Below are 25,693 nucleotides of genomic sequence, written 5' to 3'. Positions count from 1 at the left end.
CTGTAAATACCTGAAGTGGAGGTGACCGAGGATGGACCAGGCTCTGCTCGGTGGTACCAAGCAAAAGGACAAAATGCAACAGGAAGAAACAGGGAGTTCCACCTGAATGTGAGGAAGAATCTCTTTACTGCGCAGTGACTGAGCACTGCACAGGCTGCCCAGACAGGGCGTGGGGTCTCCCTCACCGGAGATATTCAAGAACAGTCAGGACACAATCCTGTGCCACGTGCTTAGCAATAACCCTGCTTGAGCAGGGAGGTCGCACCAGACGAGCCGCTGTGGTCCCTTCCAGCCTGCCCCATCCTGCGACTCCGCGCTTGCGGCGGGGGCAGAGCCCTTCCCTGGGCTCCCTCACCCCTGGGCTCCCTCACGCCTGGGCTCCCTCAGCCCTGGGCTCCCTCACGCCACGGCCGTGCCCGCGCGCCACGCCGCCCCCTCCGGCAGCCCCGGCGCGAGCAGCAGCGCCAGCAGCAGCATGACGTCACCCCGCGCACAGGGCGCAGGCGCGGCGTTGCGGCGCGCGGCCGGGCCGCCCCCCCGGAGAGCGGCGGGGGCTGTTCCCAGAATGCGCGCGGCGCCGCCCGCCCCGCGCCGCCATGGAGGCGGCGGGCGCAGCCGGAGATCCCGGCCCCGCTCCCGGCGCCGCCCGGCCCCGCTCCCGCTGAGCCCCGCGCGCCCCTCGCCCTGCAGCATGAGCGGCGGCGGCGGCGGCTCCTCGGCACCCGGCCGCTTCGCCGACTACTTCGTCATCTGCGGGCTGGACACCGAGACCGGGCTGGAGCCGGACGAGCTCTCCGGTGAGTGGCCAGCGGCGCTCGGCGCTGGGGCGGCGGGGTCTGGCCGCGCTGCCTCCCCGCGCCGCCGCCTCCCCGCGCCGCTGCCTCCCCGCTCCGCCGCCCCGGGCGCTGCGGGGGGAGCCTGTGCCCTGCCGGGAGCCCCGGGCGCTGCGGGAATGCCCGGCTGGGCACGGACCGGGGTCGGTCAGAGTGACCGAACTCCCCCAAAGCCCGTCAGAGTAGCGCCGTGAGACGGGCTGGGCAGAGCGCGGGCTGTGCGGTGGCATCGCTTTAGGTCGTCTCAGCCTCAGCGGCGGTGTCCTGCGCTCTCTTCGGAGCCGCGTTGCGTGTATCAACTTTAGCCAGGCATTTGAGACACACAGCCAATCTTAAGGAATCGGATTTGGGAGAGAAGGCGAAGAGCATTTGCGTGTTCAGTGTTACCTTTTTTTGGAGCACAGGATAAGAATTCTCTTGCAGCAGTATCCGAAAAGAAATCGGATTAGGAAGTGATTACTCTGCTGTTAGGTGAGAATGTTCACACCAAATACACAGCTAAACCATATCAGTCTAGACTACACCACTGGTTTGACACCACTGTGTCAAACCAGTGTTTTTAAGGTTAAAACTCAGTTCTGTGTTTTAGCAGCCCCTCGCTTCAGCTTTAGTCTCATTGTATTGGCCCCGGTTAAATCAGAGGTTGCTTAGCATCTCTGACTGTTCGGAAAGATGAAGGAATGTGGTGGTGAAAACCTGACCTAACATCAGTACTGATCTTGTGTATTTGAACTCTGAACTTAACCAATAATACATTCTCTCTCCCCAACTTCGTTTTCTTTTTATTAGCTTGCTTTTATAAGGTGTCGTGGGTTTTTTTACATCATTGCATTTAAGCTGTCCCTCACTAAATAAACGCTTGTTCCTTGTAGAGTGGAATTAGTATTATTAGAACTGACTTTTTGCATTGAGTTCTTCTAAAGTTTGGCTATTATGGATACTCTTTTTTTTCATTTAATGACTTCAAACAAAATTTCTCATCTGTCCCTCATGCTGAGCAGTACCTTACCCTAAGAGAATTCATGTTTGTCTAATGTTAAAGTGACTACAGGCTACAGTTTGAGACTTGAGGAGTGAGTACAGCATAACAGTCTGCTCTGTAATGGCCCTGCAAATTACAGTATCAATTCGATTTAAGGTATCTAAAGAGAACAAAATGCAATGCAATTTCATTGAGGGATATGTGACGGGTTTTTTTAAATCAAATGGCAAACAAAGTTTATAGATCGAAAACGATTAACAAGATGTTAATTTTGCTATGCATTTACTATATATCTACTTGTGTAATGTAGTGTGAGGCACACTCAGTAATGCTCTCTGTTCTTGATAGGCACGTGAATAATTCTCCTCACATAATTCAATTTAAAATCAGCAGTGCATTACTTTGGGCTGGCTATCTAATAGTAAACTGGAAGATATCAGTGCCTTTTTAAAAATATTATGTCAGAGTGTGCAGGTCTGAAAGCTGGCGCGTGATGTTCTTTCTGTATTTGCTTTCCCGGTCAAGGACTGCATCTATGGTATGTAAAACTGTAGTGTGTGATATATCCTGGTCTCTGCTGTTCCACCATCGTTCTGTAATGGTATTACTTGTGACAAGGTGTGGGGTTGGGGGGAGAAGAGGTTGTAGTATTTATGGGGGAGACAGATTTTTACGCGATTTGAGAAAAGGTTTTAAAAGAAGGTGGGGGGAAATTTCTGACAGTGTCACAGCATAAGGGCTAGGTGGAATTCGGGTACGTTTTCTTGAGTTTGTTGTGTTATTAATAATGCATGATAGTGTGACTGATAATGCTTTCAAACAGTGTCTTAGGTTATAGCCTCCTCCAGTGTCCACTGATAAAAATGGAGAGGGCCTCTGTTGATTTCAGTGGCTTTTGGATAAAGCTTGGAAACACTTTGTACTTCCTGGAAGCCTTTCTTGTTTGAATGAAAGGGTCATTGTGCGCTGTTTTTTTCCCCCCTCCCTCTGATTTCTGCGCTGCAAAATAGCTTCTGAATCCTCGTACTGTTGAAACAATTGTCTTCATAAGTGGCCATTGCTGGGAGCGAGGCGCTGGCCCTCGAGCCGGTGGGTGCAGGGTGCGGAGCCGGGACGCTGCCGCTGGAGCCGGGCACGGCGGGTCCCTCCAGGGCTTTCCTGCGTCAGGGCTGCCGGAGCCCAGCCTGGCATGATGTCATCGCTACCCCTCTCCGCCGCAGGGAGCCGGCCGCCGCGGCTAGGGCCTCCGGGGATGCTGCCGGCACACTTTGTTCTCGGCATGCTCACGGAGCCGTGCATTTCGGGTGTTCAGCCTTCGTATCGGTGGTGCAGCGTTTTCTGCAGACTTGGTAATGAGGCACAAGCTCAAGGAATTGATGCTCGGTCTAGTTACTTTGTTTGAAGAGACACCTCTGATGGCGTTTTCCCTTTGTATGTTGGAAGCTTACTGAATAGCACAGCTGTAATGCTTTTTCCTGAAAAAGTTGGCTGGCTGATGGAACATGCACAGAATATGTATATATGTTTGTTTTCTTTTAACGCAGTGAGAAATCCTGTGTTTAGGACTTGTAGTTAGCATGGGTTAAAGAGTCTCTATTGCTAGGGCTTTTTTATCCCTAAATTAAATTCTGGGCATCCTTTCTTATTTTGATAATTGTGTTCCCACCGGCTGACCTGTTAAAGGAGATGGAAAATATTTGCTAGGTGGTACTAAAACACAACCAAAACCCCATCACTGGATGAAGCTTAAGCTCCAGTGTCAGCTGCTAAGCTGGATGAGAGAGGAACTGCGGTGTGTTTTCATGTTTCCAGATGGTATTGATATGCCAGAAGTGATGACAGAAATTTTTCATTACACTGCTGTGGTCTGTTTCAGGTAAATTTCCTTCACAGAGCAAACCACAGAAGGGTTGAGGTTGGAAGGGACCTTTGGCAGTTGTCAGGTCCAACCCCGCTGCTGAAACAAGGGCTCTCTAGGGCCAGTTGCCCAGGATAATGTCCAGGTGGTTTTGAGTATCACCAACAATGGAGACTTCACCACCTCCCTGGGCAAGCTGTGCCAGTGCTCAGCTACTCTCATGGTGAAAAGGTGTGTCCTGATGTTCATGTGGAACCTCTTGCATTTTGTTTGTGCCTGTTGCCTCTGGTCCTGGCACGGGATACAGCCTGTCTCCATCATCTTTAATCTCTCTTTAGATATTTATATACATTGATAAGATTCTCCCCTGAGCATTATGTTCTGCAGGCTGAACAGTCCCAGCTGTCTCAGCCTTTCCTCCTGTCCCTTATTCATGTTTGTGGCCCCTTGCTGGACTCTCTCGACCGTGTCCATGTCTGCCTTGTGCTAAGGAGCACGGAACTGGGCACGGCACTCCAGCTGTGGCCCCTCCAGGGCAGGATCACCTCCCTCAGTCTGCTCACAATGTTTTTAACTAAAGCACTCCAGGATGCCACTGGCCTTCTTTGGAGCAAGGGCACATTGCTGGCTCTTGGTCATCATGCTGACCACCTAGAAATGATGAAATGAATACATCACCAAAAATCTACTGTATGTAATATAACATATTGTAATCCTGCGACATTATGATAGGATTTCTTAATTTAGATTGTATGACCATGTCCTGGAAAGGTAATGAGAGTGAAGTTGAGCCTCATCTTTCAACTGGAGTCTTTTATCTGTTGAGTTAGATGTAATTTGAATGACGGTGGGAAACCTTGCACTATGTGGAACTGTTGGAGTTTCGGTGGAAAAGAACATGGAACAAAAGGATTTTGTTTTCTTTTCTTCCTTTGTGATGTGTAAAGTTTTTAGCAATCACTTGTCAACAAGTTTGTTTATTATGGAGTGGCAAAGCAAAACATCAACTTGCCATTGCCTTACACTTACGCTGAATTGTAGTCTTGGAGTTCTTTTACAAAATACAGAACTCAGGTCCGAATATCTGGGCCCCATGTTCTCATTAAAATTTTCTGTTGAACGTACCTTAGTAGTCTTGAACACCATATCATAAAGATGATAATAGTTATTTCAGAAATAACAGTGTTAAAGAAGAAAGAGTGTAAAGAAAAAAAAGGCCTATGATCTGTGAAGAAAAGATTGGTGATTTAATAATAGGATTGTTTTTAAAAAAAGAAGGGTAAAATCAGTGACTAGTCTGTCACCTGTACTTTTTATCCCGCCTTTCTTCCTAGTTTGAACAGTTTCTTTAAGGTTTGATCCAAAAATTAATTTATTCAGTATATGGACATGTGTTCCTTTGCTCAAGTCCTTATCATGGTGCTTTGAGTTGTCCATCTGATCATGAGCTTCATCCTTAGAGGAGAATGAAAATAGTGTTAGGTGAAGCCTATTTGTCCAGGAAATATCTTTCCTGTAGAGACCCCTCATGAGCCTTTTCAGAGTTCATATTAGATCTGCTTTCACTCTCTTATATGATGATATGATACCATTTAAATTGTTCTTCCTCTGTCATACCCTCTTTTTTTGTATTTTGTTTTTAATCCTGTTGAGGCAAGGTCTTTGTGCATGTAGATTATGTAGCACAACATGACTGATTATGAGTAAGGCATCTCTGTGCTGGCACAGGAGCCACTTGATTACTGCTGGTGTGTGAAAAGAAGATGATACCTGGTGTATGGTATTCACCTAGCTCCACTCAAAATTATTCTGACAATCTCATATTAAAGAACGTGTTTCTCCTCACCAGGAAAACAGAAATGTTGTCTCACCTAATTTCTCTGTCTGTAATTGAAGTGTCATTATTTTTATATTTTGTTGGCCTCAGATTTAAAATGACAGCTTGCCTTCATGCATTGGTAGAGTTTGTTTTAATGGAATTCTGTATCGATATAAACTTAAAAAAATATGGATGTGATGAAATGATTGAAGGCATTGGCCACATATGTGTGCCAACAAATTGCTTAGTGTTTTGGAATTAGTGTAGTAGTTCTATTGTAGAAGTCCATGAAATAATGTTGTTATCAGCACCTGTGTTAGTTTCCAAGTTCAACATGCTTAAATACTTGCAGGCTTTTATTTTGCTGCAAAGGTATTTGGAAGGGGTAGCGAAAGGGGAAGAGGAGGAAGAAGAAAAGGAAACTTAATTTAAATTAGCAGATATAATTTTATGACTGACATTTGACCTGTTCCGTATTTTCCTCTTTTGGGCATTTTAATCTTGGAATTAAGACATTTGGGGTTGGAGCCAGCTGTGATTCTTGCAGCAGAGCCCTTCTGCAATACTGTTTTTTTCCTTGGGTAAATAGGGTGTGAGTAAATTTCTTTATCTTCCCTATGGTGGTAGTACCAGCACTTGCTGCCAAAGTGAATGGTGGGAGCCATTGCTTGGTCTTACCAAAGGCTGAATTGTTCTGTGATTGTGGCGTTTTGTTTTTGGTGGCTCCCTCCCCCCCACCTTTGTCCATGTGGATGGTATCCCTGCTAGCTTCCCACAGTTCCCAACGGTGTGCCTCTTCCCTTGGGGATTTATTCTGGGACTGAAAGGGAGGTTTTTCGGTTCCTTTGCTTCTCTGGGATTGCTGACCGAGGTGTTCACTCCGTGGGAGGCGTCTCCAGTGCTGCCAAGGCTCACACCACGCGTTGTTTCACACAGGTCACTGTGGGCAGGCAGCAGATAGCAACAACTTTTGGATGGATTTACATGGGCACATGTGAAACGTTTTAATCCAGATAATAGCTTATTCCACTCTTCCCTACCCCCTCTATCTTTTCCCCTAGAAGCTGGAGCTGTTTGCCATGTTTGAGTGCCAAAAAGGTCTTTTGTCTCTTTGGGAACTGAGGCAGACGTGCTAGGGTAGCTGATATGTAGAATAAAGAATGGCAGAGCTGATGTAAGGGGGAAGCAGCTGTACTTTACTGAACTACATTTGAAGCCACAGTTTATTGGTGATGTTTCTGTAATGCCAATTTTGTCCTTATCATACTCGTATTTTAGGTCAAATTGAGCTATATGCTTTACAGAATAATCCCCTCAAAACCCACAAAACTCTTCAGTCTTCCATCCTTACATATTCAGTTACAAATTTGGTTTACTTGGAAGGCTCTTTGGCAACCTGTGGGGGAGGAGAAAGGTTACAAGTTGTTGATTTGAGAAAAAATTTAAGGTGCTAAAGCAGTGTCTAAAGAGCTGAAGTTTACCAGTGTCTAAAGGGCTAAAGTTTACAACTCTGTTTTTTTAAGCCTTTTAAAAAAGCCATAGGAATTTCTGTTTTTTTAAGCCTTTTAAAAAAGCCATAGGAATTTCAACTTACTAAGGCAGGGTGTACAAAGATGGCTTGATTTTGCTTTTTGTTCATTAGGTGTTTTTTGTTGTTAGGGTTTTTTTTCCTGTTGTTTTTGGGAATTTTTGTAGTTTATTTTGCAAGAGAGGCTATGCAAAGAGCTCTTGAGTGGATTGTATGGGAAATACTGCCATTTGCAGATAACTTTTTCCCCAATTCTTCAAATTATCAATTCTGAGGTTACAAAACACCACAACTGTTTTTTATCTGCCTTTTGTCTTAGGGAAGTCCTACTTGAGCATTCTTGGTAATGACTTCTCATACTTATCTTTTGAATTCCCACTAACCTGCAGGGCTCATGTAGCAGAAATGATGCATATGAAGTGACAGTGTCAGAAGCAATTACTTACTGATGCACGCTGTGCAGTAATTACTCTCTCAATTTCTTGACAACCATTTCAGATTTGTGGTTTGTACTCAAGTTTGCAGAGAGCTGGAATGTTATCCATGTGAGGCTTAAAACATTATTGCACAGAGAAATTACTGAGCATTCCAGCACAAACTGTATACTACTTGTATGATGTAGAATTTACTTGGAGTGCTTCTGCTCAAGGCATGTTTCTTAGTCTTTCCAGGAAAATGCTGCTCTGCTTATGGTTTGATGGGCAAGAGGCCATTGGTTTCAAACTTTCCTGTAGAAGTGTAGAATATTGACTTTTTTATTTAGGTTTTTTGGGGATTTTTTATGGTTGTATGATCATCCACAGTCAGGTACAATGTGTACATATGTATTGAGTCATTTACATATGGATACTGAAGCATTTTGAGAAAGAAACTTTATCTCATTTCATGGGTAAGCGATCTGGAAACAGATAACATGGCAGGCAAAAGCAACCTTTTCAGAGAAAGCGGCATTTCAGTATCTGAGTGAGGAAAAAAGGTTGGTTTTACAGAAACAGATACTCTTTCACATGGCTTCAGATGAGTTTGGAAGGTTTTTTTTCTCAGTACAAGCATCAACTTTTAGGAGCTTTTCTACCATTTGCATATATTACTTGTTATTCCTCCTTAACTTGCTACTTTCAGGAAGCTCCCTTGCCAACTGTTGTTTCCTAATTTTGGCCCTCAAGCCCAGCAATGTCCCACTGAGCTGCCATCAGAGTTGCATTGGGGAAGAGTAAGTCCCATAAGTCAACAAGGTTGGTGCCAGCATAAGGCTGTCATGTCCCTTTCTGTCTCTTTTTATGTGTGAGTTCTGGGAAATGTCAAGTAAACTGCTTTTAAAATTGAAATGTGAAGTGACTCCTTCAGAAGTTTTGCTGAAGACTGGTAAAATTTCTGTTTATCAGTATCTTGGTCGTTTCTCAGAATTCATCTGGCAGAGATTTTATGGCAGTGCAGAGCAATCTAAGTGTAAGTTGTTTCTCTTTCCTGTCCTTACTGAGGTCTTTATTTATAACCGTGATCACAGTGGTGATACACGGTTATCTTGGGCCTGAGACTTTGTGTTTTCAGGATTGGATAAAAGTACTGAACTTTGACTCTTCCTGTTCTAATTGGATTTTCATGTTGAAAACATGAGGGGTTTTTTTGACCAAATATGAATCTTGCCTTGTGGAGAAGAAAGGTGAGCTTGATAGCTCGATAGGCTTACATGTAAAAGGAAGAGAGCTTACGAGGCATGGGTGGTGAGATAAGGAAGGATATAGCCAGAGCAGAGATAAACTTTGGAGTTTGTCTTATCTGTTGACCAAACTGTCAGCACATCTGATTAATTTTCTGTGATTAGAAATCACTCCTATCAAGCAACTTGACTTTCTTACAGGACATTTTTTGTTTTATTTGGAAAGGGAGCAGTACTTATTAAGGCAGGTTACTGCAAAACACTATTTTCAAAGGTTAGGTAGTAAAGTGAAGCATACTGGCCAGGACTGGTATACTGAAATGACAATACAGCTGATCCTTCTGTATTTTTGTGACCTCTGTATGTTACTGAAACCTGCTGAAAGACTTCACGTGTTCTTTAAAATACATTTTTCCTTTTTAATGGAAAACTTCAGTGGTGTCCTAAAAGAATGGAAATACTTGGTTGAAGGACTGGACAAGTGTTTCAGAAAGATTTGATCCTTGTGCTTTTATGCAGATGTGTTTTCATCAGCCCTCAGAGCAGAAGCCTGTGGGAGCACAAAAAGTAGGGATGTTTAACTGGGTGGGATGTGTCACTGAAAAGAGACCATGGTTGTTGGGAAGAGTTGTTTGGAATGGTCCGTGCTCAGGCCTTCCTGATGCAGTCCCACTGGATCTGCCAGTCTTAGGGGGGCAAGAGGAGAACAGCTGGTTTCTATATTAAATATGCTTAAAATATGCTTGTTTCCACTTCTCTTGTATATTTCTAGTACATGTAAAAGAACTGTGTTCTATTCTGAAGGTAAGCCACCCCTTTCCTTTCTTAGTGTCTTCTGTTTGCACATATTCCACATCTATTGTGTAATGGAAACAGCGTGTCCCCCCTGACCCCCATGGCTGAGAGCACGCCTGTCATTGAAATTCTGAGGCCTGCTTCTGTTGTTTAGTTGGAAACAGACCTAAATATCTTTCTCTAAGTCTTTTTGCTTGGGCTAGAGCAGAAAAGTGGTTGAGTAAAACAATTCTGGTTTTAAGATCATTTCATTGAAAATTTCTGCCAGACAGTCTTGATTAAAATACGTTGTATTTTATATTGTCCATCTGCCTTCCTGTATTGCATACAAAGGAGTACAAAAAGAAAAACTGCAGGAAAGAAAAATGTTTAGGATGCTTTTAAAGATGCAAGATGAGGACTTTTTCTTGTTTATTTTTCTTAAAGCTGCTTTAAATTCATGTTGGTTTCTTCTTCCACTACCCTGTCCTGCCAGTTCCTTGTCCCACCTCTTCCCGCCTTCCTTGAAACAGTACCAGAACAATAAAAACAAAAGCTTTTGGTTTCCTGACCTTACAATCACAGAATGCAGATGGCCTCAGCTGTTTTTCTGTGGTGCTTTAAATTCATTGTTGCAGCATTTGAAACAATTCCAGAGTGTGTGTGTGGCAATATGTTTTGTTATCAACTGGATGAATGCTGAAACTTAAATGATGAATGGGTATCTATTAACTCCTAGATTTTCCTTTGCCATAAAGGGCTTGGAAGAATTTACCTATCAAAGGAATGAACGATCAAGAGATTACTTGTATCAGGCAGAGTTTACACTGAATATCCAGTTAGCAAAATGACCTCTTGTTTTTTATTTAATTTCACAGTGAGTTTCTTTGTGTTACGATTTTTGAAACATTACTATTCTTGAATTTTGGAAATCAGAAGAAAATGGGGGAACAACAGGACCTTTAACAGTCAACAGGTTAGAGTTAACTCTCTTTTTTGTCTTTCTCACTTTTTAAAAGTCTGCAGTAGGAGGAATTGTATTGTCAGTTGAATGTTCAAAGGAGTATGTTCTCCTTGGATTGGGATGAGGGATTGTTACAAGCAAGTATGGGTTCCCTAGATGACAAACAGGAAAAAAAAATCAGAGCCTTTTATGACTGTTTATTTTCTTTGTCTTTTCTCTGCTTCCTCTAAAGCAAGTCCTTCAGCTTTCCCAGAGGAAGGATGGCACTCCATCCACACGCATTTCACTTGCCCTTGGGATCCATACCTGTGTGTTTGTATCTCTTATTTGCACCTTTGTTTTAGAAAGGCAGACAGTGAACTTGCTTTGCCTTCAAGGTTTTCTGGCATGGAAAGTGGAACAGTAACTTTTATAATGAAGGTTTCAGAGGAAGTCCCAGCTGTGAGAATCGTAGGTGGTATATCTGTTACAAATCCAGTGGGATGATGGCTGCTACAGACAGTGGTTTAAACACCTGATTCCAGGGCTGCAGTCGAGTGAAAGTGACCCTGAAGATTTTTCTCATGTGGATAATTTAACCTGCTTTAAAAAGTGTTCAAGTCCCAGTTCCAGTACCAAATTAAGTGGTCTAAGCACCACTTCAGCTTTTGCTTTGCCAGGTGGTCTTGCCAATGGGGGAAGGGGGATAGGGAGTGTGGGACAGAGGGTTTATGTGTTTCAGGATAAAAGGGAAGAATTCATCTTTGTGTATATCTGAGCAAGAGGTTTGCTGGAGAAGGGAGTACTCTCTAATGAGAGCTACGTGCAGGTCTGTTTAAGGAGGAGGAACTGGAAGGAAGGAAGCAAGTCATAATCTGAAAGCATTTGTCTATTGATGAAGTGGCTCTTTGCTTACAGATTTGGCAGCTGCAGCTTTTCTTGAATCATGGTTTTTATTCCAAGAATTCTTGTATAATGAATTTCTTACCTTAGTCTGCCAAACTTTGGATGTTTATTTCCGGCATTGTAGGGAGGTGTTTTTTTTTTCTCCAGTTATATATGGTTTAATATTTGTTAAAGAAGGAATCAGAGAGTTTTTCTGCTTTGTTTTAAAAGTAAACCTTGTCTAATTCGTACTGTATTAATAGCTCTCTGTGTATGTATTGAAAGGATTTTTCTTTAATATTAGAATAGGGGGTTCTGAAAAATCAGAGTGGTGTTTGTTGCTCTCCAGAAGGCTTGGTCTAGGGTTTTTGCCTTTTTTTTTTTTTCTTCTATGTTTTTTAAAGGCTAGATTGAGTCAACAGATTGCCATCTCATTTCACATCTACTATGGTCCAGACCATATAATTTAATTACTTGTTTGATTATCCCATTTTTCTCTTAGGACTTGAAAATAGAGTATTTTACCATTTCTGTTGGCAAGTTAAAATAGGGCAAGTCTTATTTTTAACCAAACTCTTTTGCCTTTAATTTTAAGATACTGATTCTTGGCTTGACTGTCTTTCAGTCCCTCCATGCATCTTAAGCACCTGTGTTTGCTTTCACAATGTAACCAGGCCAGCTGCTGGTCATCTGTCAGTTTGACATATCAAGAAGTCCTCAAATCTCTAAGTGCACATACTATCTCTTTCCTCCAGTGCCCCGCCCCCAATTGCTTTTATTTACTCTGTACTTTCATCTTTTCTAGAGTGTGGATTCCAGAAGTGTGTGCACACACTATCTGTTTTGCCAGCCAACTATTTTTATTTAGACTTGGACCATGAATTTTGGAGCTGAAGTAATTTTATATTTGATAAACATAATTATTTACTGTAATATCTGTAGCCTTATTTCGTGTACTGGGGATGTTTGCTGGCTGAACTGGGAATCCTGTTGCTGTTTATGACATTAGCTGCTGGTTTTGGATTAACGTCAGTCTAAGTGTTACTTGTATCTTTTGGACTAAGATACAATTTATCTTTGGAAACTTTTTTCCTTTGTGTTAGGTCCTTTGACAGGCATGGTTTTGCGCTTAAAAAGTTTTCACCCAAAACCCAAGAATGAGAAAGGACATTTTGAAAATAATCTATGATGACCTTTTTCTCTGAAAGGTGGCTTTGTGCTATATAGCATTTTTTAATTTGAAGCAGGGTAGAATTAGGCTATTTTCTGAATGGTGTTTGTTGTTCAGGTGCTGTTCAAATCCCCTCGTTTGACTTTTGACTTGCAGCCCTCAGTTGTGACAACCTCTGCTCTTTGTCTGTCATGGTCGGCTCAGTCTCCAGTCCCCCACCCGGCACAAGTTTGGAGGCTTCCCACCATTATCAGATTCTTTGAACTGTGGTGCAGAAAGTGCAGAGGTAGAGGGTATGGTTGTAGGGTTCTGTAGGATCTTCTCAATCCTAAATCCAGTTTCTCTGGATTCTCTGTGCTGAGTAGTACAGGAAAGCTGCCCTAAGTGTATGGCTCACAGTTTCTGTTGCCGGTACAAGTTCTCATTGTTCTTATTCATTTGTTAATTACAGCAATATGACTGTTTCATGTTGAAGCTGTTTTATATTTAGTTCAAGACATTCATTTTAGTGACAGCAGAAATTGATACAAAGCTCTGTATGCTGGAAGATTCCAGTAAGTGTCTCTATGTGGAAAATAAAAAGTTAATGTTTTAATTGCATGCTATCTAAGAATTTTTTGTTTGAAGATGTCATGTATACAATAAATGTACACCAAGACAGAATGAATTGAATTAATAACAGGCTGTATCACAGGAATTTAAAGAAAGAAGCTGCCTGGCAGGGTGGAAGCAGCAAACCACTTAATCACAACCAGTTGAGCTTTCTGGATCTTTGTTCTGTAATTATTTTGAGCAGATGAGTGGACTCGATGAACAAACGAAGGTGTCAATATTAATGATGCTTTAAAATCAGTCTTGCAGCACCATTTAGTTTGTTTATGGGGCACTTTTTCTGATAACCAGGGTAGCCTCTTCTGACTTGCTTTCTATTGCCATAGAGGGAAAATTGAGCTGGTCTACATTTGAAATAGCTGCTCAAAGACTTCTTTTTTAGCTGGTATGCAGGGAGAATACATTCTTGTACAGTTCTTAGTCTTGCATAATTTTTAGAGTTGCAGCACTGCAGTCACTTGCTAAATATTAAAGCTGAATAGTAAATTGACAGCATGTACAAAAGGCCATGATTCAGTTTAAAAAAGGTTTTGTTTGCCAAGTATCCTTGACTTTGTATTAATCAAGCTTGCCCTTTCTCATTAAAGACAACTTAAGCCACTGTTCTAGTATGTAAATGGAAACTCTTCATGGCAGTGTGGGATTTACAGAGAAGAATGACTGAGATATGAAGGCAAAAATCCAGAATAAAAAGCATTCTTACAAAGAAGCAAACTAGTCAGCAGGGAAATTTGAATTGTTAGAATCATGTGAAAGTGTTCTTGGGAATGTGCATTAGAAACTTGCAAGCCATGCATGTGGATACATGTTGCATCTATGCAAGGTCATAAGTAGGTGAATCTGCAAGTTGTATAACCTAACAATTTTTCTTATTACTGTGTTGGGAAGACCCTTTTTTCCTGTTTCTTTTCCTGAAGAGGAATGCATAAGGCAGTGAATCATATTTTTCTCTGGGTAAATCAGGAAGGAGCTAAAATTAGACCTTCAGAGTTCATTCTTTTTATTCCCGCTCAAAGCTGGGGAAAGCTTGGTAGATGGCATTTGCAGGTTTTGAATTGAATGTTTTAATTTTAGTTTCTGGAACTTTTTTTCCTCATTATAATCTTATAAAAAAGTCGTATCCATTGATATGGATAGCTTCATGCAGAGACTTCCAAAGCAATGCTGTCCTGCATAGGTTGGAAGCTCATCAAACCAAGAGACAGACACCGCTGTCCTCCGCTCATAGGTGGAGCAGCAAGAGAAGTAACACAGGTAAGAAGAGGGAGCAGCATAAAAATGAGAGCCAGGGAGGTTTCCAGCATCCACTACAAATCTATGGTGATATGGCTTATGTTCAGTGTTAGGTGACTCAGGAAGGTGCTGATAAAATTAGGTGTACTTGTTAGTTCAGCGTAGGATACTTGCACTGCATGCATTAGCTGTTCTAATGTGCTGGTAATTACGAAGTCCAAATTACAGATATGTAGGCCAGCATAATTTAAGGTGGTGTAAATGAAGTTAGAACTGAAGGCCCATCATGGCTCCATACACTGCAAATAGTATTAGGTGGCTGTTAGATCAGCAATGTGGGCTCCCACACAGCTATGAAAAGGGGCTGGTTTTAACTAGATCTTCCAACTAAATGTAACATGTTTCAACTCTTTGGTCATCTTGAGCAGGTTTGTAGTTTGCCTTATGCACACAGTTCAGTCCGTCAGGTTCATTTTACTGAGAAGATGTGAGAGGGAGGCGTTGGAGAATTACCTGCTCTCAGCTGAGCTCTGCCTGTCCAGGAAGAGCCAGGCCAAGTCTGCAGTCATCCTTCAGCCAGGGAGACTTCCTCAGAGGTTGTGTCTAGCTGGGGACTTCCCTTTTGATCAGCAAGCTGACTTTAATAACTTAAGTCTTTTATGCATGTCTTCTTAAATTACACGGTGGTGTGGTTTAACTCAGCCGCACACAGCCTCTCACTCCCCTCCTGTGGGATGGGCGAGAGAATCAGAAGTGTAAAAGTGGGAAAACCCTCAGGTTGGGATAAAAAGAGCTTAGTAGGTAAAGCAAAGCAAAAAAGGAATTCATTCACCACTGGCCGTGGGCAGGTAGGTGCTCAGCCATCTCCAGGACAGCAGGGAAGTATCATGTTTAATGGGGAGGGTTGATAAAGTATGAAAAACAGGAGATTACCAGAGCCAGGTGGTGGTTGCTGGTGTTGAAAAATCTATTACCTGGCATGGCAGGAGCCAACAGGTAGGGAGCTGGGCCTCAGGAGGAGGGGTGGCTTCAGAAGTTAGCAGGTACTAAAACTCTAATCCATGTTTTCTTCAGCTCACCTGTTTCAGAACCTCTGTGCTTGCGGTTTACTCTTTGCTTCCCTCCTGTTTTGGGGGATCACCATGAGCTAATTAAGATGTTTGTGTGGCTGAACTGGATTAGTGAAGTGTTAATCTTTGTTAACCCCTTCTTTATTCTCTATTTGTTTATTTTTAATCCAAATTGTTTCACTGATCCTATTTTGAGTGGGATGCCACAGGGGGTGGTTTTTTTCCAATGACAAAGAAATTCTGAGATGCTCTGTTTCACTGTCATTCACTGCTGGGTGCAGTGCCAGGGCTGCACTAAACTGGTGCTTGTGGATTTGTATTGTGCCTGGTGAAATTATATTTCTCTGTGTTTTCATTATATTATTTACATTGCAAAATGCAATGGGATTCTTACTGTTTGGAAGGTTTGGTGTTGAGAAGCATGTTGGCCTGAAACTTCCTGAAGTATTGCTGAGTATTTATGGATTTCATATGTCATTTGACATTTCCTGACAAATAGTCTTGTAGTTGTAGCTGATCATTGATTCCGATTTCAATCTGAGGTAGTTGCAACTTTGCAGTCTGTGGGACAGTTTGCATCTTGATTTTTGTAGAGCTTTTCCTATGATATAACAAACACCTGCATGGTAAATGTGTGAGGAACATCAGTGGTGTTTGAAAGACCTCTTTAGTCTTCAGTGGGCAATACTGTGTTCCATTAAAAACCCCCGAAGTTTCCCTTTTACATGGAATTTGTATAAAAGAAAGAAATTATTTACAGATAAATAATTTTTAAAGACCTCTCTACTGTAACTTGGATAAGGAAAGTATTTTCTAGCCATTACTTCTGCTAAAGGAGAGAAACCATGTGAAAAGCATGATCTGATGATAGCAGTCCTTTGATAGCTGTTAAGTGTGGGGACTTGCTGTCTATATAAACTTACGGGATACATCATATTTTTATAAGTTCATTTCCTCTTATGCCTTCATCTTCTCAGTTGCAGAATACTGCATTTCTGCTGGTGGGTTGGTCTCTTGCATTTGCTAAAATTGCTCTTCACTGTTTTTATCAAAACAGATTGAATTAGTACTGAATTAATCAGCTAACTGAAGGAAACCAAGATTAGCTCAGTTGGTTGGAGCATGGTCCTAATAACATGAAGGATGTGGCTTAATCCCTGTATGGCCCTTTACTTAAGAGTTGGACTCATTGATCCTTGTGGGTCCTTTCCAACTCAGAATATCCTTTTAATTCTGTGACTCTGTAATTCACACGGAGACAGATCTCAAAACCTTGGGTTATTTTTGCCTGCTGGAGATGTCCTGCAGTTGGTGTTTTGTTGGAGCAGGGTGTCTGTGTTTGAGGCTGATAGTAAATTTAGAAATTTAGGGTTAATTGCTTTTTGCCTCTGGATGTAAGCAAATAGTGTTTGTGGATTTTCCCCCTCCCCACTGCTGATAGCTGTCTAGTGACAATCACTAGAGAGGAGAGAAGGGGGAGCCCAGGCAATGGAAGTACTGGTGCTTAGGTTCCCATTACTTGTAATGGCAAGAAAACAGGGTGTCCAGTGTCCTGGAGTTGCACAGATCACCTGGGCTGAACTTTTCCAGTGTTGGTGAGCTGTCCCTTGACATTCCCTGCCTTGTTGGAATCAGTATCTTTGGAAGCCAGCATGGCCCAGTCTGAAGGTCCAGTCAGTAGTGTGCGGTATTCCAAGCGTGAAGGCTCTCCCAAAAGAGGTAGCTGGAAATGGGAGACTGTGCTGCTGTGGAAGGGAAAAGGAGTGTCCTGCTGAACTGGCAGCCAGCATTCCAGCAGGGAAGTGTGGAGACAAGAGAAGGGCACTACTGAGGCACTCTGGCAAGAGCAGCATCTGTGCAACAGCTGAGTGCCTTGATGGATGGCAGCAAGGCCTGTGAGGGTTGCCTTACATTTGTCTGGATCAGGACTCGGTGGTTTCCAGAAATCAATTTTAGTCCTTTCATTAAATTACAGACAGACTCCAGCTCTAACAAGTTTTAAGAGCGTGTTGGCAAGAATGTCTCTTGGGAGATGGTGCAAGGCTTCTTTAAATAGGCAAACATCCTTTCAGTGTTTGTTAGGGTTTGGGGTTTTTAATTGTAAGGGAAGAGAGCATCATGTATTTTGCAGTGTTAATAATCTCAGTGGAAAGGTCTTCAAGTCAGATTTTTCTTTTTATTTTCAAAATACGTACAGCCTTGCACATAGGTGAACCCAGTGATTGTGCTGTGTGGTTTCCAAGTTCAGGAGAAAATTTGGCCTTCATATATTTTCTCTCTTCTATGTATGTGGAAGATAAAAAAAAACCAGCCAAGGAACAAAACAGCTTAGTACATGTCTGAGGTTTTTCCTCAATTATCTAAAAGTTGACATTACATCATCTGCACAGATGTAAATATAGAAAATAGTAGGTGTGTTAAATCTCCTGACATATTTTTAAAAGCTTTTTACAGAGGACTGACTTCACTTGAATGTATGTTTGTGTCAGTAGAGATATGGCATTATATCCATTTTTCTTTCTGGGAGATTGAAAGTTTCTTTAAATGCTTATTTTCATCTTTTATGGTTGTTTTAGCTGCGGAAATGCTGTTATCTTTTCTATCTTTGGCTCTACTCTTTCACAAGATGGTTATATTTCAGTGAAGTCATTTCCTGGTTTTTCCCAAATATTTGTCTCTATATGTTTCAGATTTCCCCAAATACACACTTTTTTTTTCTTTCTGAATGATGGCATTATTGATTTGTATAATTGAACAGATTGATAAATAATGTATTGTGTGGTTTTGTATGAAAATCAGCTGAGCTGTTGCTTTTTCAGACAAATAATAAAAACAATACCTTCTTCAATTTGAGTGCTAAAATGCAGAGAATTAGCAAAATAGGTGTGAATATTTTGGGTATTGCAAGACCTGTCCTAGGTCCTGATTCAGGGTAAGTTCCCTGTCTGAGATAATATTTAAGACTTAGTTTAAAGAAAATCCAGAGTTACCAGGCTTCTCAGCTGTCAAAAGACTTGTTAAGCATTCAATGGAAACACTGTTTGGTTTTTGGTGTAATGTGTTAGGTTCTGTACTGTGGACAGGCAGTGCTGTAACCATCTCTGTCTATGGCTACTGAGTGGAAGTAAGTGTTGTGCCAAATAAAGATTCTAACTTGGCTTTGAAATTGAACTTCAAATATTACTCTAAAAGTACAAAACAAACCCAACCAATTCCAAAATCAATCTCTATTGCCATGTAATTGCTGCATGTAAGAAAACAAGAGAGGAGTTGGAGTGTGTTTTCTCTTTTGCAGGTGTTGCTGAAATAGTTCTGTTTATTTAAAGCATATGATTTCATGCAATTGTGCCTGATTGTTAATGCAGCTGTCAACAGCTGCATGCTCGTGTAGCTAATTGCATTCTAGTAATATAGCTAAGCTTATTTTAAGATACGCAGTTGTACATTTTTGTTTTTTTAAAGCAACTGCTCACACTTAGAATATTTATTGCAGAAAGTTCTCTGCTATCACAATGAGCCGTCGTTGCTCCAAGAGGAATTTAAGAGCTTCTACACAAGACTTTCTGCCAGTCTAGTGTATGGATCGCACCTGTGGAAAGTTGGACCATGCCACTTAAATTCATACAATTCTAAAGGCCTTGAAATGGTCTTGTCCCTGGGGTCAGTTTCATCATCTGCCCTTTGGGAATGTTTTGTAGTTAACATGTAAAACTTTAATTTCACAGTCATCTAGTTCCTACTGCTGCGTCAGTATTCTGGTTGTGTGTACAGGAACAATGAGCTTCTCTTACATACTGATTGTCTCCTTCTAGAAATATGTACATAAAATGAGAAATTTGTATAAGTTGTGTATATATATGTATAAAGCATATTAGGAGAGTAGACTGTCTACTGATGCATGCTGATTCTGGGTATTTGTATTGTTTTCCTGGTATGTGTTAGTGACATGATCGCAGTCAACGGTATGAAATGTATAATGCAGTGTTGTTTTTATTTGTTATATAGCTTTATGCCAGTATATACAGGCCTCTAAAACCCGAGATGGTGGCAGCCGTTTCATTTCAAGTGCAACAGAAGGTAAAGGAAAAAGTGTGGGGAAAAAAAAACCTCTTTGTTCATCTGATACTCTTTCTTCATGGACATTTATGTGGTTCTTGATCTTCTAACCTTCTAGACTCTTCCTTCACAGCTAACCTCTTGCAATAGATGGTGGTTATCTTTTTTCCTGAGTCTTTATAACGAAATTAAGAGATCTCATGATGTCACTCCTGTGTCTACCTAAAAGTTGCATCATCTCTGCATTTTGTCTATTTGTGCTTTTCTTCAGTAACGACATTGCGCTGAAACTGAAGCTTTAGCTATGTTTCGACGAGAATCAGAAATATCTGAAGAGTGGCTTAGAGAATTGCTGTCGTGACCACAATCTCAAGCTTGTCACACTTAAGGAAAAGCACAGATACTTAATGACACAGAAATGTTACAATGCTAATCCTTGCTAATATCTGCAGTCTGACCATACGCTAACTAACTGTCTTGCTTTTTCTGTTTCTCTTAAAAGGAGTGTGTCCTTAATTCACTTATCCTCGCATCTACCTGCTGATGTCCTGCTTTTTGGCCTTGTTTGTGCTCAAAAAGGGAATGAAATATTTACTTCTGTATTCTTCTTTCATCTGCAGGGGAGAACTTTGAACAGACTCCGTTAAGACGCACATTTAAATCCAAAGTTCTTGCTCGCTATCCTGAGAATGTTGAATGGAACCCTTTTGACCAGGATGCAGTGGGAATGGTCGGTATCACTTAATGGCTTTTGGGGTTTTTTTGGTTACATTCTAGAGAATTATTAGAGAAATAAATCAGTCTGCAATTAATGAATCTTTTTTTGTGCAAGATTTTTCCATTTAACCAAATGTGGTGTATCTTAATTTAGATAAAATATAGTACTTTTCTCTGTCAGGTCTGGTCTTGGTGACCAAAATACTTTCCTTTATTTGGGTTTGAATTTTATTATTTTATTCCTGTCGAGGCTGGTAACAAAATGGTTATGAGTTTCAGTAGAAATTGCATGCAGCCTTTTTGATACATTTATTTTGTTTTTCTGATTTAGAACCATATCACTGCGTTGTGCAGAAATGTAACACTTAATAGAATTTAAAGTGAAATGTGATGGCAGTCTGTGGATTCTAAATCCCATTTTCACCAATGCTGCTGGAGGCAGGGGCAGAGAAAAGTGTGTTTTAATGGATATTATCTCGCCTTCCCCTTTTTTGTAGCTGTGTATGCCTAAAGGGCTTGCTTTCAAGACACAAGCAGATTCCAGAGAACCTCAATTCCACTCTTTTATTATTACTCGTGAAGATGGCTCACGGACATTTGGATTTTCTCTCACGTTTTTTGAGGAAGTCACTAGCAAACAGATCTGCAGTGCAATGCAGACGTTGTATCATATGCACAATGCTGAATATGACATTCTTCATACTCCACCCACCAACGACAAGGAGAGCTGCAGCAGTACTGGAGACTGCAATGGCACCTCTGTCTCAAAGCTACAGCGATTTAACTCCTATGACATCAGCAGAGACACACTCTATGTCTCAAAGTGCATTTGTCTGATTACTCCAATGTCTTTCATGAAAGCTTGTAAGAAAGTTCTAGAACAACTTCACCAAGCAGTGACTTCACCTCAGCCGCCACCACTACCTTTAGAAAGCTACATCTACAATATTCTCTATGAGGTTCCTCTTCCTCCAGCAGGAAGGTCATTAAAATTTTCAGGTGTTTATGGACCAATTATCTGCCAGAGGCCAAGCACCAGTGAACTACCATTGTTTGATTTTCCGGTTAAAGAAGTTTTTGAATTGCTTGGAGTAGAAAATGTGATTCAACTCTTTACCTGTGCCCTTTTGGAGTTTCAGATACTGCTTTATTCACAGCGTGAGTACTTGGGTTTTGTTTTCTTATCTTGTAGTTGTACTGGCACAAGGTCTTATTGTGTCTTGAATTCTAAAAACCATACAAACAACAAAATAGCTGCATTAAAGTGGCATGAGTATGCTAATGCAGTCTGGCTGATCTGTGTGCAGGTCTTAATGTAGAGAAAAGCACTGGAGTTGTAAGGAGAGCTGCATTGGCTGCTGTTAGACACCTAAACTTAAAACTGGGTTTTCACGTAATCTCCTCTATTCATGGATTGGCTGACCCCTTTAGTGTTGGCTCTGGAACTGTGCTAGTGGATAGAGCAGTTTGCCTTCTTCCATGTTCCTGTCTAACTGCTTAGCTGAATTCCCTGCTATCTCTGCAGAACCAGCCATGCGTTTTGAGAAGATACACAGTTAATTATACATCTGGTTCTGAAGAAGAGTTAATCATGCAAATAGAATTTTCTCTTTGAGTACCCAAAGTCACATTTCAGTTGTTACTTTGAAAGATAAGTACCTGAAAAAAGTTTTGACTGAATTCAAATCCCAAATCTCTGTTCAGGCTTTGAAACAGTTATAGCTGAAGCCACGTAGCCAAAGCTTGCTTTGAAGAGCATAGGCAGCAGCTGAGCTGAAATAGTTTGTTCATCAATTAGTGAGTAGTGTGGGAGTGGTATCTATTTTCTGTGTTGAAATTTGTGGATACTGGCCTTCTTACTCTGCATCCTGTTGCTCTAACACAGAGTGTGTGGGATTATGCCAGAATATAATTTCTCTACCTTTTTTTTTTTTTTTTTTTTGTCCCAAGATGACTAGGATTAGTCCAGACTCACCCATTCTGAATGGTGTGGTTTAAACAGACAGCCTGCATTTTGAACACTGCTTTATAGTAATGGTTAGGAAGTCTAAAAGACCCCAACACAAAACCAGGGCTAATCCATGGTGTTATTGAAATTTGTTTTTGGTGTTTTCTTCCCTTGAACTGTCGCTGAAATATGTACAACACAAATGGTAACTGTTTACAAAAGATAACCTGCAGTTACCAGCAACTTTCTCCAAGCATGAAATACAGATTTTGTGTTAAGTGTGTTAAGATCTGTGCATACACTAAAGCCAAGGATGGATTTGTGTGTACAGTCAGGGTGATTAAAAGTGTGTAATGGCAGCAGGGTGTTACAGTTGTTTCATTGTATAGACACTGTGAACTGCAAGAGAAAAACTGTGCAGTAATTCAGATGCAGTCAAAAAAACTCACTGAACTCTGTAGTGGTTACTCTCTTGGATTTAAAAACTAAATTGCTCTACTTATTGTTCATAGCAAATCTAGAAATACTTGCCTAGCAGACAAGCTTTTGTGGTTTCCCCAGAAACAGATAAGATGTTCATATATTTGAGATTGAGGGAGAGTTTGTTTATATGGATACCTGTGTCCCACCAGTGGAGGATCAAACATCAGCTCTTTCATCTGAAAAAGAGTGTGGTTGTGTTGTCCTGTAGCACTGCCTGTGGAATCATGGTGGGTTGGAAGCTCTGCAGAAAAGCCATGTGTGCATCGCCATGTGCGAACAGTGCTCCTGGTTCTCTTTCCAGGCTATTGCCTTAGGAGTGCTCTTTTGTCCCAGGCTGGAGCTCAGCTCACTTCTGGGCTCGTCTACTGTATTCTGGCTTCTCTTTCCAAGCCCTTTTAGTAGGTTCAGCTTTCTGTCTTGGGCCCTTTCCAGGTGTCTGATAAGTGGCAAATTAAAGAATCTTAAAATAGCCCTGGAACAATTGAGTTTCTTGTTTGCAGGCACAGACATTTGGAGTTCAGAGGGATGAGGGATCAGTTAGGACAGTTTCTGTCCACTGTTTCCCTGCCTCACCCCGAGCTCTGGCTGAGTTGGGCTGTGTTGTACCTTATGGAGGTGTCTTGTCTCTGTCAAGATCTCACCTTGGTTTTTGGCTGAAAAAATCTTTCTTCAGTAGAAAAAGAATTTTAGTTATTTGTTTGCTGACTTTTGACCCTCAGGTTGAGTGAACTGCCTGCAGCAGTGCCTTCTCAGTAATAGCAGCCAATTTTTTTTGAAATGTAGCTTCTCTTAAAGACTTTCTGAGGGATTTCATCCCTGTGCTGTTTTGTTTTGTTTTTGTTTGTTTGCTTTTGTAGTTGTTCTTTTCAACTGGAATATGCTCCTAATATATTCTGCTGTTTCTTCCGTATGGTTGAGTAACATCTGGTTTTTGCTGTTTGTGAAACAGGAAATGTCGAATGGAGATACAGGTGATGGTGCACTCAGTTCTAAGGGGAATCAGAAATTGCTTTACTTTTGTAAAGGTTTTTTCATGTTCTTGCATGCGCACCAGTGTGAGGTCTAGGTTGTCCTTCAGAATATAAATACGAAGTTTTCTAATGTCCTTTGAGTTTGCTAAATCTCCTAGTGCTCAAACCCATGACAGCTGAGGTGATTGAGATAACTTCTTGTTCTCCTAGGTCAGATGAGATTATGATACTCATTGGGTGGATTTAGATTTAGAACAGTATGTGTCAGGATCAGCAGATTTGTAAGATTTACTTGAAAAAACGCCCCAACAACAAACACACAAAATAAAGAAACACCACCAAAATAAAAATCAAACCCCAAACCTCTTGGAGGTCTGGTGGAACCAGATGATCTTGAGGTCCCTTCCAACCCAAACCTTTTCATAATTATATGTTGATGATTCTCCATGAATTTGTTGCCGAGTGCAATCCTTTTTGAAACAAATTTTTTTAGTGTTTTAAGTTTCAGTCAATCCTTGGAGTAGGAGTAACTTCACTTGGCAGTGAAAGTGTTTTGGTTTGAGATTCCTTTGACATGTTTCTGACTTGATGCTTCTGGAAATTCTTCTTTTGTCCCACGATGTTGGCACAGCCTTTTGTATTTTGTAATGCTGTAAGTCAAGTGTAGGGAATGAATGCCTCAATTTGATTGTCCTGTTGAGAGACCTGTCTACCATTTGGAAAACTGTTAAAGGCATGAAGTGCCTGTAAGAGAGGGAAGAATCTGAGGCTGCTGCAAGTGCTGAGCCAGTGCTGAGGAACTCTGGAAAGAGTCAGTGGTGTTGGAGGCCTGTGGGAAGTGCCCTTGCCAGATATTCTGTGGGAGCTGGTTTGCATTCTTGCAATTTATGTTACTCTTGTAACTGAGAAATAGACTTATTCCTTATCTCAGAGAGCACCTAGAGCTCTTCTGAAAAGTGTGTACTGAGTTAAGACAGCTGTGAAATCTGCTTGGAGGTGATTTTTCTAAACAGCTCAAAACAAAAAAAGGAGAAATGTAATGCACTGCTGCCACAGACCATGATCTTGGACAGTTTTATTTTCTGGGTGGCAGCTGTCTGCTGCCATTTTACAGTACAAATATGGGGGTTTTTTTCTGCTTTGTCTTTGAATCTCTCCTGCCCGTCTTTGTTTCAGTTGTTTAAAATTATAAATTTATAAAGTATATAAAGTATTAGTTTCATTTCTTTGTAGTATTATTCCTGTGCTGCCTAACTCTGATCTCTTACATAGGACACTTTCTTGTTATGCCTCCACTGATTTAGGAACCTTGCTGCTTGAATCCCCTTGTCAGACACAGGATAGGAGATGCTTCACCCCACTGTTTCTACTAACCACAGTTGGTTCTTACTGCAGTTACAGGGTTTTTTTAAGTTGCTTGTGTGTTACTTGACAAATGCAACAGTATTTCACTGTGATCCATGAAGTAGGAAGATTAAAAGGAAAAAATGTTCCAAAATGTGATCATGTAATTGTTTTACATTTGGCTGAGTCAGAGGATTTCTGTAGGCACTTGACAGACTTCTCTCTGGTAGAATGTGAAAATGCAGAGGTGGAATTATGGTTCTTAGAGCTGCCACCTTCTTCCCATCCTGTTCCTCTTTTTCCAGGCACAGAACATCTCAATTTCTTTTTTTTTAAAAATCTTTTACAGATAAATACTACTGTGTAATTTCTCATACACACTTTTAGAGATAATGTATTTTATCTATAGCAATTGGTTAGAATAACAGATCATGCTTCTTCTGTGTTCTTAAGCAGCCTTATTAAAAAAATAGTGGGTTTTCTTTTCCTTGCACAGTAATCAGTCAAGCACTTTCCCATCTAACAGTGCCCTAGTCATATGTCATTATTTCCCTACCAGTGCTTGTGTACAATACAAGGCTAGGAGATCGTATTGTTGACACCAGAAAAAGCACATTGGTTTCAAGGACAACAGCAACAGCACTGCTGAAACACTTCTTTGCTCTTTTAATCTTTTTGTTGTTGTTATTTTTAAATCTTCTGTAGTTCTTTGGTACGAGAGCTGTGCTGCTTGCCTCTTTAAACCCAAAAACCCCTCCGTACCCTCTCAGGATAGGTATAACTTAAGAAAACATAGGAGTTATTTG

General features: G+C 41.2%; 1 protein-coding gene across 6 annotated transcripts in view; it reads left to right on the top strand.

Moving 5' to 3' along the window:
• Positions 1-639: 639 nt before the first annotated feature.
• The window catches only part of DENND5A (DENN domain containing 5A), a 64,631-nt gene continuing 39,577 nt past the window's right edge, over positions 640-25,693 (top strand). For 3 of the 6 annotated variants that reach the window (XM_039552160.1, XM_039552159.1, XM_039552157.1), the window contains exons 1-4: positions 640-797; positions 19,374-19,445; positions 20,045-20,154; positions 20,639-21,299. In XM_039552160.1, coding sequence (XP_039408094.1) covers positions 692-797; positions 19,374-19,445; positions 20,045-20,154; positions 20,639-21,299 — 949 coding nt within the window. In that variant the 5' untranslated portion in view covers positions 640-691. The remainder of the gene's footprint in view (positions 798-19,373; positions 19,446-20,044; positions 20,155-20,638; positions 21,300-25,693) is intronic. The other 3 variants (XM_039552161.1, XM_039552158.1, XM_039552162.1) reach the window with 3 other exon arrangements.

This window comes from Corvus cornix, chromosome 5 (genome assembly GCF_000738735.6).
Source record: "Corvus cornix cornix isolate S_Up_H32 chromosome 5, ASM73873v5, whole genome shotgun sequence".
Lineage (NCBI taxonomy): Eukaryota > Metazoa > Chordata > Aves > Passeriformes > Corvidae > Corvus > Corvus cornix.
The sequence above is the reverse complement of the archived record's forward strand: the minus strand, read 5'-3'. Positions and strand labels throughout refer to the sequence as shown.